The sequence below is a fragment of the Papilio polytes genome, unplaced genomic scaffold (genome assembly GCF_000836215.1).
Source record: "Papilio polytes unplaced genomic scaffold, Ppol_1.0 DF824047.1, whole genome shotgun sequence".
NCBI classification, from domain to species: Eukaryota; Metazoa; Arthropoda; class Insecta; order Lepidoptera; family Papilionidae; genus Papilio; species Papilio polytes.
The window spans coordinates 2902842-2920678 of record NW_013525157.1 but is presented as its reverse complement, the minus strand read 5'-3'; the positions used below and the strand labels follow the sequence as shown (position 1 = coordinate 2920678).

The 17837-nt window shown below is 33.2% G+C and overlaps 1 protein-coding gene across 3 annotated transcripts in view; it reads right to left on the bottom strand.

Annotated features, from left to right (window-relative positions):
- Nucleotides 1–17837, bottom strand: part of LOC106100688 (partitioning defective 3 homolog) — a 31503-nt gene that overhangs the window by 3251 nt on the left and 10415 nt on the right. Inside the window, exons 1-3 of one of the 3 annotated variants that reach the window (XM_013279665.1) lie at nucleotides 16745–16920; nucleotides 2023–2160; nucleotides 220–1852 (exon numbers count right to left, since the gene is read on the bottom strand). In XM_013279665.1, coding sequence (XP_013135119.1) covers nucleotides 220–1852; nucleotides 2023–2116 — 1727 coding nt within the window. In that variant the 5' untranslated portion in view covers nucleotides 2117–2160; nucleotides 16745–16920. Of the gene's footprint in view, nucleotides 1–219; nucleotides 1853–2022; nucleotides 2161–16744; nucleotides 16921–17837 lie in introns of those variants that run through there. The other 2 variants (XM_013279664.1, XM_013279666.1) reach the window with 2 other exon arrangements.

Below are 17837 nucleotides of genomic sequence, written 5' to 3'. Positions count from 1 at the left end.
AGTTTATTTAAATTAAATATAAATTGTTTACCTTAATTACTGTTTTAGGGAATTTATGACAAAGATCCTTGTTTAGAAAATTCTTAACACGATACAGCCCTTAACTGTTTTAGATTATTTAAAAAAAAATCAAGGACCTAGAAAAGTTGTAATGACGGAAAGAAATTTGTTCTAGTGAAAACTAGTCTAATTACGTTTATCTAAAGAAATGAAACTCACTTTGCCGCTAGACCTCCTGGCACCACGTGAGCAACTAAATATCCTACGTGACCTTCATCAGACAATTTAGTTTTAGCAATAAATATTCCCAGTTCATCACTAGGATTTCGTCTTAAAATCCTGACAACTTTAAATTCTGAATGTGCCTTGTTGTGAGTATTTCCTTTTGATGGTTTACGACAAGGTGGAATTGGTGGAATACCTGTATCTCCGCGACTTACATCTCTTTGTCTCATTTTTTGTTTTTCAGTCAACTGTAAATATTGTGGTTCGTCGTAATCTAAACCATTTTTAGGCATGCGTCGAAGTATTTCCTTTCGGTCTAATGACAATGCTCTTTGGTTGTGACGGGCTTTAGATTTGGCACATTCAGTTCTATCTCTACTTCTTCTTCCTGAAACTCTGGCTTTTGTATACGTTTGGTCGCCAGAAACACTTCTGCCATGGCAAGTTCCTTGAGAATTGGAATGAGAAGCAGAACTTTCACAACGCGACGATATTCTATCACTATCGAATACAGATGATGCCGCCGATTCATTTACAAGAATACCAGAATCAGCATCTTCACAGTCCTGTATGAGAATGTTCTCATCGTCACATGAAACGTGATAAATGTCATCGTGGAATATCGCACTTTGACCTTTTTGAAATTCATCCAATCCAGGCAAAGCTCCATATGAGAAGCTTCTTAGCTTTGCTTTTACGCCCCCTCTTTTCTTACGGCTTTTACTAACAGCGGGTTTAGTTGCATTTTCAGTAGCATTATTTACAGCTTCTTCTTCCTCTCCATTTTGTTTGTAAAGTTTTGAAAAAAATCTGTTCGTTGATGATTTAAGGTACCTATCAGACATGGCTCTCAATTTAGCGGATAAACAAGAACTAGGTCCAATAGTATCTTTGTCATTTTTAATCTTATGTTTATCAGTCTTCTTGTCAGATTTAATTGTAATCGGTAAATCTTCATCGTAAGGTTCATAATCGTCGTTGAATATTTGGTCACTGGATTTTGACAGCTTTGCTCCAGCTTTAGGTATGGCATGATAACGGTCACACTCTGAACCAGAGCTATAACATCTTGTACCTCTATTACTTAGTGACTTTCCTTCCCTCCACCTACACTCTTCCGGACTAGTAGTAGTACTTTTTGCATAAAATACATCATCATCATAATTTGCCATTTTTACCCATGGGTTATGATTCTCAAATTCATTGTGCGTTTCAGAATAGTTTCCGGGGTACCGACATCGATTGATATCTTCTACATGTCCGAAGCCACTGCAATCGCTTCCAGAAGTCGAAGCGGCGTCATCACAATGTCGCAGAGGACCGTTAGATTTGAAACATGATAATTTAGTATTTTTCACTTTATCCAGTAACGGATTGCGCTTTTCTCTGTACACCATATACTCTTTCTCTAAAGAGCCGCCGCGGTTTTTGCGACACGTGTTATAGTTATCTTGTGGTGAGGTGGGACCATTTTGTAACGACACCCGTCTAGTTACTGGAGTTTCTATTTCACGACACAAATGTGGTGATTTATCTACAATAATGATTTGATCGTTTAAATTGTAGAAATTTGTTTCCACCGAGCTGCCGCTACTTTTTCTGTTTGAGTAGCGCACTGGGGACATATCTGTAAAAAATAATGAACATTAACCAAAACACTTGAATCTATATGAATCTTTAGTTTAATCATTTTTGCATATAAATTGTTTAATGACGACAGTGATCACCAAATAGATGTTTCGACAATTTAAAACAAACTGCATCGAAAATTACAGTAAACATAATACTATAAATAACCTGTACCGATTCTGGATCTACGAGTTGATCGCGTTTCTGTGTCGGGCGACACGGCCAGCAGCCGCGGCGGCTCGCCCTTCCTGAACCACCGCATTGTCCGCGCCCACCTTGCGTCGCCTTGCTCACTCCATAGCGCAACTGAAACAACCAACTTGCATTTAAACAGGAACACGGGTTAACGGTGCCGTTAGTAATACAATCCACGATGATATTGTAAATACACATGTAAGTTCACAATCCAAGTGAGAACAGAAGACATACGAACTAACTAAATAGGTTAAAAGGTTAAACAGTAAGTAATTTAATCTACTAAAGATAATGATGAGAGTCTACGTCAGACGGTATATAGTTTATTGGAGAGTAGCTTTCGCCCACGACTCTGTCCGAGTGGAAATAAAAAAAGTAAGTACCCTATGTGTTCTTCCAGAATTTCCTCTACATATATACCAGATTTCAAAATCCGTTCAGCCGTTTAGGCTATAAACTCTAGCAAACATCTATCCATCCATCCATCTAAACTTTCGCATTTATAATATTAGTATGATTATAAACATTTCATGATAATCTTCAATGAAATCAATCAAAAGTCTATTACTTAGTAAACGTAAGTGAAAAGCGGAAGAAAGCTGACATCGAAGTTAATTAACTGGGAAACGATGTCAGCAAATATAAATTGCAAAACGACGAGTGTATGTTAGTTCCATATTATGTCACCATAACCTAAAATCAATGAACACGATTGAAAATAAATCAATTGCTATATCGAATATTTTGATAGAAATTATTGTAAAATCAAGACAGAAGGTAGGCGTGCGTTCAGCCGTTTAGGCTATAAACTCTAGCAAACATCTATCCATCCATCCATCTAAACTTTCGCATTTATAATATTAGTATGATTATAAACATTTCATGATAATCTTCAGTGAAATCAAAGTAAAATAATTTAGTTATGAACTGGGTTCTATAAACCGGCCAGGTGGGAATCAAATTATTTCGAAATAATACAGCTCTGGATTTGTAATCGATTACTGCAACTCGTTTAAATTCTATATTAATTAAAATCGATAACATTGTATTAACCGCTTACTATAGTCAACAAAGTAATTTGTTAGCGTAATGCGACATCTATCAGCGGTAAAGGCTGTCGTAATGATTGACAATCGGTTCGATTATGATCACGTAACGCTTAACCTTGGTCTGGCAACGATGCGTTGAGTAATTTGTCCACTGACCTCTATAAATGGACAGGCTATAAGACGAGGTATTTTATACCTATTTGATTTTAGTCATCTTGACGCCGACGGTCGCGATTGGTGATAGAATTAACTGTCATCATGACATTTGATCATCATCTTCAGGCGCCTATTAATCGCAAGAAGCAAAAGCTGTAAAGCTGTCATTTCCAAGTAAATACCTATCCATATTTACACATCAGAATTTGTCGCTCAATCGATTGACATTTTTGTTAAATTGCTGCTTATTGCACAGTAGGCGTCAGTACTAAGAAAAATTCAAATCGTATTTTTACTTCCTGCAGACAATTAAGAAACCTATAAGTGAAGAGTAATTAATTTGACACAGAGGTTATTATATTGTAGAACTTAGATAGTAGTTTATTAATGTAATGATAACATTCATTTATAGGCACAATTACGTCATAGGCGTCCTGTTTCTGAGAGGCAAAGATAAGGTGTTGGACAGACAATAATTAAACCTATTTCTGACACGAGGAGAAATCACAAAACAAGTCGTAAAATTAAATAATGGAAACAGACAAGAAATTTTTACTGGTTTATTTAATATGGCTAATTAATCAACCAAAAATGCTACCAGTAGAACATTTAATTTTAATTCGACCTACATATCTTTGCAGATTTATTTCTTGGTCACACAAAATCATTACCTGATTAATCATTGCCACATATTTAAATTAAAGTTATAGGAAAAATCGAACTAGACATATCTATATACTATTATAATAAAGCGTAAACACACACTTCTTTGTTACCTAAGATGTCAGCAATTACTGCATATTTTTGAATAATTATTTTTTTAATAAAAAGCCCTATATTTACGCCACGTTTTAGTCTATATATTTTCACGCCAATTAACTTAGGGGGTAAACATTTTGGATAAAAAACCTAATGTGGGAAAGAGACCAAGTAAGTTGCTGGCAACATCAAGAAAGAAAGATTGCTAAGGTTTGTCATGTCATGTCATTTTGACATTTGCAATTGAATTTGACAAATGTAATCAATAAACCAATTTTCATAATTTCATGCGAATGAAGTCGCACGGGAACAGCTAGTTTGACATAAGGCTAAGCTAACATCAACGTTAAATTAAAAACATCATGCAAAAAAGTCATTAGTTACGCAAACTTACTCAACGTGTAATAAAACATCACGACCTGACCTCTTAAAGACCTCTCAGCTCAATAAATAACACTCATAAAGTGTGCATAATAATCATGTAATTATTTATTTGTTTAACAAAACACATTTTATGTTATCAAGCAATAAAATGTACAATTTGAATTTAAGTACACATATCTGTGTATTTGATGCTTTGTTACAAGGGTAAATCGAGACTGTAGAATTAGCGAGGTGACAAGACTATGCTAACACTATGCCCACACATATGTGGGCTATAGCTTTAAACTTGTGCGTATAGAACATATTCTACGAGAAATACGTCTCACAACATAGGAAAAAAAAAACAAAAAGCAATAACTTTACACGTTAAATCTAGTGCTACGAAGTTATTGCTATCTTTTTTTTAAGTATTTGATGTTTTTTTTTTCATATATTAATTTCATCGTATAGAAACTAAACTAGGAACTTTTATATAATGTAATAATGTCGCAATTGTGTTTTTTTTAATTTCACATGATGTTTTTATTAATAATTATTTTATATAACATGAATAATACAATTCTAAGAATGTAATGCCTTTCATCGCATTGAAAACGATATCGTGAGAATGGAGAGAAAAACATAAGCAAGTTCGTTAAACGCGCGGGAAATGAATGAGGAAGCCAAAGATACGTAGGTACTGCCATAAATGTTCTGATATTAACTTGGAACGATGGCAAGACAAGTAATCAAGCATGGTCATCGAATGTATATAAAATCTTGGCAAATTCTTACTTGTGCTCAATGCGAGTAACGAAATCAATATTCGATCCGAGTGATCGATCCGAAAGTTATGTTGATATCTTTAGATTGGTTAAATTTTAGTAAAATTTAAAAATACCAAGATAGATAAGCAAATGGTCAGAGATATTTAATTTCAACCGTATAACGTATTTCGTTGGTTAGGTATTGTCGCAACACTACGTAGGAAGTCACTATAGGAAGAAGTGTTTAGAATTGTATATCGTGTTTACGCAATCGCTTAGCATTACTCAATAAACTAAACAAAGTAGAACAAAGAGACAATGTTATTACACAATAAAAGCAATAAATTAGAAAGACGAAGCGCCAATAGCAGATTTAAACGGGCTATCGAACAACTGGAACTATAACTTATATGTTGTCTTTGTCTTTTTCCAAAGGAATGACAGGGATATCTGTTAGTACTAGGCTTGACAGTGGGATTCACGGTGAATTACAACTGACGCATGACATAGTACGAAAATTGCAAGCGAACGGAAATCATACGCATACGGAAGTAATTACGTTTCCTATAACTTCGTATGTTATCGTGGAGAATAATACTCATTGCCTCTTTGTCTATTTCCTGACAGTAATTCGATTCTTTTTTAATTGTTATGCAAATTCGATTATACAGTTTAACAGAGAAGTGGAGATGTTAAAACAATAATATACGTATTGTTAGATAATTTATGTCATAGTAGGAAAGTCGCCGCATGCGATACTTTCCCATCGCACTTTGGAATGTTGTATAAGACTCGGAATAAGACGTCATGCATTCAGAATATGGACATATTTGTTTTATAAGGTGTAATCATAAAATGTAGGTATTAATTACACTTAAAGAATAAAGATACAAATAAACTAATAAAAAAAACTTATTATTCTATACATGTATCTAAAATTTATATCATAGCAACACTTACGTTGTTGGTACTTACAGTACAGTATTCAAAGCCGTTTTAATGTCACTAAAATTCTCAATGTTGATTTACTATAAAAACTCTTAGCGGCCATAGACTTGGGGTGCAACCATGAAACATTTGAAAACTGGCCACCTTATGGATACAGAATAAAAAGAAAAACAAAGTCAAAGAATAATAAACACAAAGAAACAATACATGTTATCAATAATCTTTGCCTCTATAGCCCAGATCTATTCTTTCTATAGGCTGTAAAAAGTTTAGCTTGACTGCACCGCAATTTTATTATCGAGGAAATGGCCGCGATCTCAGCTAACAATGGTTTTAGATTAGTTGTTAATACTGTTGCCTGGTATGATAGCCCGATCCCTTCGCTAACCGCTGCTTTTGTACCATTAACTATTTGCATGCTATGTAATAACAGTAATAAATATGAAAAAAATACATGTCTTTATAACATCACTTACAATAGTATTCAAATGCAAAATCTCTTAGAACTTAAGTTATTATAAATTAGGTATTTTTGTTTAAACTATATGCTATTTAGTGACAGAATTAATTTACTTTAAGGGCTATAGGCAAGGACTTGAATTTGTAAATAGAACAGAGATTAAGAAAGCATTAAAAATGAAGACGAGATAAGACTTGAAAAACGAACCTTTTAGTATAAATTTAGATCACCGAGCCAGATAAATTAGTCGCACTATAGTTTTGAGGTAACGCTAGTATTAATAATTTATAAATATAACTAAAACTATTTGAAAGTGTATGTTAGTGTGTCATTTCTTGGGCGTCGCGTTGGCGTCAAAGGCGACAAAGTATGCAATCTTGGATGACGTCACAGTGACCGGCCTTTCATATTTACCTCAAATGGATTAATTCTCAATTACACTTATGAGTAATCTACCATTACCGATTGATAGTTTTAATAATCAATGTAAAAATAACGGAGGTAGCTTAAATGGGATAGTAAGGATTATATGGATGTAAGAATATAATAGGTATAAAAAGATCCAGTTGAATACTTGTCTTGTTTCTACATCTTTGCTAATCTTTGGCGCTTTTCTGTAGCGTACATCTCTTGTTAAAAAACTGATAAACCAATCCACAATTGCTTTATATTATCTAATTGTTACAGGTCATTATTCAGGTAACAATACTAGGGAAAAGAAGTCCAGGAAGAAGAACATCTTGGCTTAAAAATCTTCGCTAATGGTACAACAAAACTACGCATTCATTATTTAGAGCTGCTGTGTCTTAACTTCAAGTTGCTATGATGATTGCCAATCTTCGTGAGAAGATGGCACCAAAAGAAGAAATATATTATCTAAGGAGGTTACTACCTTTACTGACAGTAGCTAAAACGAGGCTGGAATTACCATCAAGTTAAAAAAAAGCAAAACGTGCCTGCTGGCGGGATTGCCGAAACATGGCCGCGCATAAGCGAGGTCTTTCGCGACAATTTTAAATGGCCGGTGACCTGTTACTTCACAAAATAATTTTTATTAGACACCGTAATATGACGTAAGTGTGGTCATTTTTTGACAAAAGATACAAGTTAGAATATAAGAGCTTAGCAAGATATGCTTAGAATTACTGCCATTTAAATTACGGAAAATAAAGTAAAATATTCCTTTGTAGTCACCATAACTAGTTATTTTTATTAAATAAAAACTGCTTCAGGTAAGCGGTTTTAAGTTAAATTCAATGAAATTTTACAATGTTACAATGGTCCAAGTTTAAATTAAAAACGTTATGAGAAAAAAAAGGTTATCAAAAAAAATATGACATAAAAGAAAAAATATCGATTGAATACTAGGACATTGGTGTCTATTTTAAGGACTTAAAAGTCTTATACTAATTTATCTTTATTCATTAGACATTATATTGTAATTCACTATTGTTTTGTTTTGCAATGTCTTTCCTTCGAGATAAGATCAAGCAAACAAGCTAAAATGCATTTAATCTGGACGTAAGCCAAGGTACTTTACCAAGTACCGCTTTTGTGTCGAAAGGGGGATAAAACGAAGACACTTCTAGTAAAACTTTTAATATAAGACAGTTAAGTCTCTTATATTTCGTTCCATATCTATACCCTTCCCGTTGATGTAAAATATAGTCTGTGGTACTTAGTGATTATGTAGTATTCCTATAGTGAAAGAATTTTTGAAATGGTCCACTGGTCTACTAGTTTAGAAGCCTACTCAATGCAAACAATCAAATCTTTCCTCTTTATACTAATACTACCTTACGCCCGAACTCCGTTCGCGTGGAATTAAAAGAGAACAAAAGTGTGTATGTGTTCTTCCAGACTATCTTCTACTTCTATACCAAATTTTATCGAGGTCCTTTTAGTAGTTTAGGCTATACGATAACAATCATCCATCAATCTAAACTTTCGCATTTATAATATTAGGGAGAAATAAGACAGACAAGTGTCACGACAGTAGAGTTCTACGATAACAAGTCCCAAAACAATATGTTAATTTTTATAGATATTCGACTATAAAACATTTGACGATCGTGTGAGGTAACGCGTCGGGTCACGTCGAGTGAAATCAGTATATTTGGAAACATTGATCACGTATGAATAGCGATCAGTATTGAAGCCGCGTGCGACGGAGACGTTTCGAATGCAAACGTGGAAACAATACGGATGCTAGCCCATGTAGGTTACGACTTAAAACAACAATTGGAAAGATTTGATGTAAGTTACAAGAAATGAACGATAGCGACATGTATCATAACCATTGTAGGAGCAGACTTGGTTACAATTTTAAGATTAAAAGTCATAAAACGGAGAATGTTCCTTTTAGGTAAGAACTGTTTTTTTTTTGTATATAATAATTGTTTTGTAAATTTCGTTTTTTTTTGCCGTCAATTTTTTTCTCTTTTAACAATGAAAGTGACATCATTTAGAACAGTTATTATTTTATTTTACTAAATTTCAAACTGTTAAGAAAATTGTCAAGGTGTTTTCAATAGAAATGTAAGTATTTTTTCGCACACTAAACTACTATGTAATATATTTCACCATAATCTAAGTAGAAAGTGATTTCTGTCGAGAGGCTTACCACGTTCTAAACGTTACGAGGGTTGAGTTATCTTGTACCGGATAAAGGTTGATTTATTCTCTGTGTTACAGAATAACGGTGAAGGGATTTACCGGAAAGGATTCGAACTCAACATAACCATTCATAGACATTACTGTGGACGCAAAAAGTATATGGGAATATTTGCACATTTGCAGCATAAAGACGTTTATATGTTTTGTAACGTGAAAGTCGACAATTGATCGATTGAATGTAAAGAGAGAAACTCTCAAGTAACGTAAGAGGTTATAACAAAAAGTGCCTTTTTTCAAATTATGTAATGATTCAACGTTAGATCCAAAAACTATAGAATTTTACTGGCTTTTAAACATATTTCAATTCATATATAGAAATATATGAAAGATTCGAAATTAAATGTTACTGTGTTTGAAATGAAAGAAGAATTATTCAAATACTGGTATTTAAAATAAAATCTACTTTACTAAAATCCCTAAATCCCATGGCCATTAGCGTAATTCGTTTATTCTTACTGAAACTGACGTCGCATGAAATTCAGGACATTTTAAAAGATCTACAGCATAAAAATCCTAAAATCCATAGACAATGTAAATAACAATTACAACTATTAAAATAAGTACTAATTTAACCATACCAACAAACATGTTTAGGGTAAATAGTTTCCGTCTTCGAAAATAGTTTTAGTCAACCGTGTTGAAGTAACACGAGTGTTATCCAGGTCACCTGATCCGTTACCGTTGGCTCTAATTCTCGCCTCTTGCGAATTCATAGAATCAATGTCTATTTACACGTTGACAGAATACGGAAATACTTGAGAAAACGTGCACTTTAGTTTCTGTTAAATATACATCAGAATTGGCAATGAACTAAAGGAATCTAAGATAAGAATTGTTTACAATACTCTTTTACTCGTAGAATACAATCTGCATTTAATTCGCAGAACCCAAAGATAATATGTAATTAATATTTTTGCATATTTTTTACCGCATCTTGTTTATGTATAACAATGGAAAAGAAATTAATAAATGTAATAAAGAAATAATGAAACTCTTAGAGTTAAAAATGAGATGTTTTAATTTCAAATTCGTAATAATACGTAAGTATTTTGTAATGTATGAAGAAAATGCTTAATAATATAAGTATCTCAAGGAAATGCTGACAATAAAATAACCTTTTTTGTTCTTATTGTATTTTATATCTCCAGTCTAACAACTGTATTGTACATGTAACGCGAATGCAAAAATATAACATTTAATAAGAAATTATCTGCATCAAGCCCCTTCAATGACTTATGTGACAAAATTCATTTTACAATACGACAAAAATAAATAAACAAAGCGTTGTTAATTTTGTAGATATATTTTTTAATTTCGCCTTATTCCCGTTAACATATTTATCCCGTATTTGAATAACGTTTAGTCTTCTCCAATTGGGGCGTGATTCATTATATTGCTTAGTAATTAACGCGCCTTTGATCTAGTTGGATTAAGTCTGTTAGCGGGAGGTCAAGGTGTCGCGGATTGGCCGCTATAGACAAGATTAACAGTGACGCACATTAGGGATATCTATTCTTGTAAAATTTAAATAATTTCCTTTATTTTATTTGAAAATCCTCGACTTGTGTTGTTAAACACAATAATTAATTAGGGTCTAGAGATGAAGGTTTGTTTAATAGGCAGTTAGTTAACTTACAGTTATTGAATGGAACATAAATTAGCAACTTTATTAACTTGTGAGTTCATTTATTTTACAGGAGTTGCGTCAGAATTGTTTGAAAATAAAAAAAAATGTCATTTTAAAACATACTTAAGTCACTATAAGCTATAGCCATAGGTTATAAAAAAATAAGACAGGTTAACAATGCAATTGACATATTAAAACATAGTAAAAAAATAAGGCACTGCATTTCAATTACTTTAAAGCGTTTAGTTTTAATTTCACGATTAAAACTAGGGTGGAAATTTCATTACAGCGCTTGCTTGGATCGTTTTATAGCGGCGCAGTGGGCCTCTATATAGCACATTCTTTGACCTAAACCGGCTTAGGCTTTCACGCGGAGTAAAGGGCTTTTTCTTAGCTTTCGTTTGAAGCGCGAGCAATTCTATTGAGGCTCGGACGCACATTGTGCGACTCAATGGCACGACGGTTAATAAAGACGGATTGAAAAAATACGGTACTCGTTGCTAAATGAATATTTAAATGCTTTTTGTACAGTCGTATTTTGATCTTTTTAATTTAAAAAGATTGACTGCGGCTCTTATACTTCTGTCCGGAAATGTGTACAAACAATGAAAAATACGAGATCCATAACCGAAAATATGGCGTGTGCGGGATTTGCTTATTGTGAGTGCTTGAGGGATAAAAACGTGATTTCAATTAATATTTCATACCAATTACAAAGCTTTGTTGGAATACATGTTTTTGATGTTTCAAAAATATTTCCAATGATTATTATTTCTGGGAAATAGTACGCTTCGTGTTCATCACCACGTAATGTAACTTGTATTATCCAGCTTTTATGTTAGTAAGTGCAGCATTAGTCATGAATCTTCTATTTACGTTCAAGTGTAGCTTTGAACCTGTGTTGTTGAATATTCATAACGAAGTGGGGGTTTTTGTTTGGCAAATATCTCCTTCTGTACCGCGAGGTAACGTCTTTAAAAGCAAACGAAATATTAAAGAGATCCTTTGTTCTTTGAAATCGTAAAGTTTTCCGGTAAACACGCTCGTTAACGAGATAATAGAACAAGCGGTTGTAAGACTTGTGGAGAGATCGGAGGTATTTTTGTGAGTGGCGCTAAATATTTAAATTTATTCAGATTTGTAAAGCGTGTAGAAGTTGGGTGGCCAGCTTTGAACTCTGGAGTTCTATTGGGTAATTTTCTTAAAGAATAGTTTTTGCGTTTTCACGAAAATCAGTCACTTAATTGTTTCTATTTGTGTTTGTTATTGATGTTTATAGGTTTTTGATGTTAGACCTTTGTTTATGAACAAAACATGACCAAGAATACTTTTCTAGTTATATCATTAATTCATTTTATTTTCTTTTGTTCTGTACGTGTCGCTTCTGTAATCGTATTCAATTATTACGATTATTCATAGCAATATTAAGCATATTGGTATGCATGAACAGTTATTGTTTTTTACTTTCAGAAATTAAAATTAATTAAGGTAACAGTGGTACATGTAAAGTTTAATGACTGAGGTTTTTTTGCATAATGCACATAAAATTTGATTACACATTATGACGTCGCCAGCAAAGTTTTATTTCATTAGGATTTGAATTATCGGACGAGAATCTTGAGAAAATATTTGCAGTTGTATTCATTCTTTAAAGGTAAAAAATCCAGGAGTATTTCTAAACATTAACACTGGGTATTCTGTAAGAAAGTACTTCCCCGTTCAGGCTGGTTTAAATTAGACCAAACAACTAAACCAATCTATTACCCAAGACTACGGAACTAATAAAAGACGATCTAACAAAGGTCAATGAACTCGTGCACTGCAAACTCAATATTATTATAACCCTGGAGCCTTACACTTAATGCAGTTGAATCAGATCAAGACCATGCGATGAACCAATTCGTACATCTATTTTCTACCGATCTACATTGTTACAATATCTCCAGTTATATCGGTTTATGCAACTTACATACACTATTATAGATTTAATTACAACGCTTCAAAGATCATTATTGCGTGATGAAAAGTTTACCGTCCAGTTTAATTGAAATATTAATACAAAATATCCAAGCCGAAGGTGTTGCGGTATAAGTCTATTGTTACCTGATAATTATTGACCTACAATTGATGACACTTCTGCAATTACTAGAATAGATTACATATAAATACAGTCAATCAAATCTAATAAAAGCTAAGGACACTTTATATGAATGACTATAAATAACTGATGTAAAAAAAATATTGTGATATGCTATAAATAAAATTTATTTTTTTAGTGAAAAACATATTTGTTCAGAATTTTGCCCCGAAGAACGATTAAATGTATTACGTTAATGGATTTTTGCATATGCATGTATATTTCATAATATTCAGCATTTTTCTATAAGTTTTTAAAATTATAAATAAATTCGGTTTCTTCACAAATTCACCTCCACGTCGAGTTCCTTAATCAAATAGAAATATTTGAGACATGATCAATTACGATTGATACAATTAAAATAGCATTTTATTAATAAATCATTAATTATTCATTAACTTGAGTCCTGATACTAAGCAACTTAACTTGTTTCAGAGCAAATATTTCATCACCTGTTTACAAATTGTAGAAAAATACATCTATAATTATATTTATAAGATAGACGTATATTTGGCGCTGTGTGTGAGGGAAATCATTGGCGGAGTCGTTTTAATCAGGAACTGTACAACCTCTACCAAGAACCGCATGTGGCTTCCCACATTAAGTTAACCAGGCTCAAATGGCTGGTCACGTGTAGAGGATGAACGAAGTCAGGATGCCTTAATCCCTTATGGCGAGCAACCCTGAAGGTCGTCAAGATCGAGGAAGACCAAAGTTGAGATAGGAAGACGGTGTAAATCGTGACGCAAAGAATGTTGGCATAATAAATTGGTAATCAATAGCCACTAATAGACCGAAGTGGAAAAAATTGCTTGACCAAGCCAAGGCCCACGCAGGGCTGGGGAGCTTAGGAAGAAGAAGAAGAATTATATTTATACTTGTTAACTATACATACGAGATGTACAATTAAATTAGAATTATTTATAGGACAGTGTCTCAACTATTTTCTTAGTAAAAACTGGGCTAAACAGGAGCGTGTTGAAGTTTAAGTCACGTATTAATTCGAGCAACGTGTACAACAATTCATATATGGTAAGGTTATGTCGGATGCTTGAAATTGTGGCACACAAAAACGGTACATATTGCAACTAAAATGGTGGTTGTTTAATGAACTACTTACATTTACAAGTAAAGACTTTAAATAGATGCTTTTTAGACATGTTTGTGTATATTGTCTTTTATAAGTAAGAAATACGTCTATTATGAGGGGGAAACGATAAGGACGAAGATGTGATTGCTTTATTTTTTTTAAATAAGACTTGTTATTTAAAAAGTGAATTCAAAGTAAAGAATATTTTATATTATTATTATTACTCTGTCTAAGTGCTATTAGAGTCTTTTTTACCGACTTTCCAAAAGAAGGAGGTACTCAATTCGTCTGTGTTTTTTATGTGTGATAGGCATAACTCCGCCGCTAGTGGAGCGATTTTGATAATCTTTTTTTTTTTTCCATGACAATAAAATCAATTTAACCGTCAAATAAAATATTAATAAAATTTATTGATGCCTCCGTTGCAGAGAAGAGAATGAGAGGAATAGTATGTTTTAATACAAGTAATTCAACAGTGGAAACCAGCAATAAAATCGTTGCACAGAAAGCGGCAAGAACAATAAACGCAGAAACATTGGAATTCACGATAATTATTTCACTCGATTTAGAAGATAATCTTGAATAGTGTGTTGCGAACAGTCGCGCACGATTAATTTAAGTCGATTAGACACGGACGCCCGGTCCCCGCAATAAGCCAGTTTCACACAAAGGCAACAGTAAAGTAAAGTAGTATTAGTGTGGTTTTGTCTCATCGTATGCAATAAAAAAATTGTACTGTATCTTTATTTGTCCCTTGTGTGAAACGGCATTACAGTCGTGATGGTACCTACCCAGTGAAAGTAATGCACGACAGTAAAATGTCGGATTACGATGACGTCTATATCTTCTTAGTGTCAATCTTGCGAAACTGATAGTGTCGATACTTGATTAGGGTCTGATAGGTAATTATCAATGAACGCATCAAGATATGATAAACTGTAATTGAAAATGGGAAATACCAGATGAAATCCTGGACGTGATAGTACCTACGTTATACGTTGAAAGGACACGATTTCTTAGTCGTTTGATTTTGCTGAAAAAAATTGTTTATTTCATTTCTTGCTTCCACTTATGTTGTCACTTAAAGTTAAATATGTAATTTGCCTTCGGCTTACAAGGCTATGAAGTCTAACGCTCATTTTTAACCATACAATTAAAACTGAGTATATATAGATTCATTTTTAACTTTTGATTTAGGTTAAAAATTGTTCATTTTAATTTATTAATTCAATTAAAACTGTGTATATGTAGTAATTTTTAATTATTAGAAAACTGTCAGAACTGACCATTTAGTGGACTTAACATTTTTATACCGATTTAAACGTTTAAATAATTGGCCGTTTCGAAACCTCTTATGTCGTTAGTAAAAGTAAAGAAATTAAGATTACATTAAGTAAGTGGTTACATTAATGTTGGCGGTCGCAAGCCGGCACGCAAGGCCGCCGTTACCTATTGCAGTTAAACTGCACTAAATTAACTTTTTAACTAGATTACTATTGCTATATTATAAAATTTAAAAATTAATACTAATTTGTTAAGTGAAATTTAAAATCTGATGACTGATTTCCATACCTCATTATTTTTTAGACAATATTTGACCGATATTTAATTGACTTGGATTCTATTCTTGGGTTCGAATCCCGCCATGTACCAATGTCATTTTCCAATTTTCATACGTACATAATTTACCCGACGTTCTTACGGTGAAGGAAAACATCGTGATCCAACGTGCATATATCGGCGAAGAAATTCAAAGATATGTGTGAAGTCAACCAACCCTCACTTGGCCAGCGTGGTTGACTATGGCCCTAGTCACCCTAACTTAGGGAAGACTCTGAGCCCCTCGATGGGGACGTATATTAGGCTGGTGATGATGATGTAATTGATTGATTTAAAAATTAGAAATAAGGCGCTTCAGTGTTCTTCAGGGTTCGAGAAACTTCAAACATTGGAGCCGAATTCTTTCTTTAAATAGGAGAAGTTACTCTTCGAGTAATTACAATCGTAATTGAAGTTTGGTATGTTTTAATATTGCGGATAATAACAAAATACCTATATAAAATAATGACTAAATACTACAATTCATCTTGATAAATACGTTTGAGTAATTAATGTACTCGTACTAATATCTCTAAGAATGCAATCAATTCTCAGAAATGTTTTAATTGAACATGACAACTTTAGAATTTTAGAAACATATTGCCATTTTCATTCCTCTTCACCTCTTTATAAATCAATATTAAAATTAAACAAGTTTTTAACGGTTAATGTAATTTGAACCTTTTGGCGTTTATGTCGTTAAAAATCATATATCACCATGAAAACAAGAAATATTTGTCAAAACACGAAACGTTAGCGATGCCGCGTTAAGGCTTCGACGCAGTTTTATTTTGCAGACATCCGCGTTATATCATTATGATTAAATTTATGAATCACGTAACGGAATGTTGATATAAAATGACCTTCACATGTACAGTTTCAAGTATATAATGTAATAAATAGAGACCTTATTTTACTGCATTTTTCAATAGTTCTTAATAGACGGTCCCAATAAGAATTGAATATAATAATTTCCAGAAGTAAAGTAATTATTACATTGCTATACAAAAAAAAAACAGCATTCAAGTTTTTTCTTCTTTTTGATTAAAATAAAACAGACATACCTTCAAACGGGATTTTTCAACTTGATTTGAGAAAAAAATATTTATCACATTAACAAAGTATCGATTTTCCACTGAAATAATATTCACTTAAAAAGTTTCATTTTCTCCAGTCATAAACACTAAAACGTTATTCTCATATTAAAACACCGGTAAAACAAACGTCTGCACTCTAACGATCTCCGCAATGTACTAAAGTTTGTCGGCATCGTCGGAGCAGACTGGACGAATACATGCTTTTAGCCAATGTTGCGATAACATTCCTAGCACATCTTCCATTACTGTTTATACATCGACAAAATTTTAAGCACATCTAGTCGAGCCAGCAATGTAATCAAAATATAACTTCAATCGATTTACTTACTACGTACCATAGGAATTGCCAGATATATCGTCGGGCGGCATTTCTCGCACGTGAACAAATTCGATTCGAGAATGAGATTATAATAGGTATCCAGGTGAAATTGTGGAAGCGGATATATTCCCATGCTTACATCCAACATTAACTGTGGGAAACGATTGACAACTTCACATTCAAAAAACATATAGGTAACGTAGCAAGTTGAAAGCGATCAAGCATTACAAAGAAGTAATTACAGAAATGAAGATGAAATGCCTTCGATTATATTTAGACACAGCGTGGGATTATATAGTGTTTGCTAAGCTTGCTCACTGCGTCAACATAGTTACTTAGCACCTCACACGTAGCTCCTTTGGGAAACTCAGTGGGAATGTACAACGGACTATGCGTAATTAAGTGCAAATTATAAGTGTTTATCTTTGTATATTTCAGAACACTCAACAGAATTCACTACACACAATAAGATGGTTTTAATTTGACAAATTCTGTATCTCTGGTCATCGTGATATATCTCGCTACAAACAAATATTGAACGTTCACAACATCTAATTGCTCTTTGCTCCCATTTTCTAGTCCCAAACGGAATCTTTAAATTTTAGGAACTGAAATACTCTCAATGTCTTAGTATATTAGAAACATCCCAAAGGAACAAACTCCTATAATTGAATTCATCGGAAGCAGTTTATTGAAGGACCGTATTTGGGGTAAAATACAATTAGGTCGAGGAACTGTTTT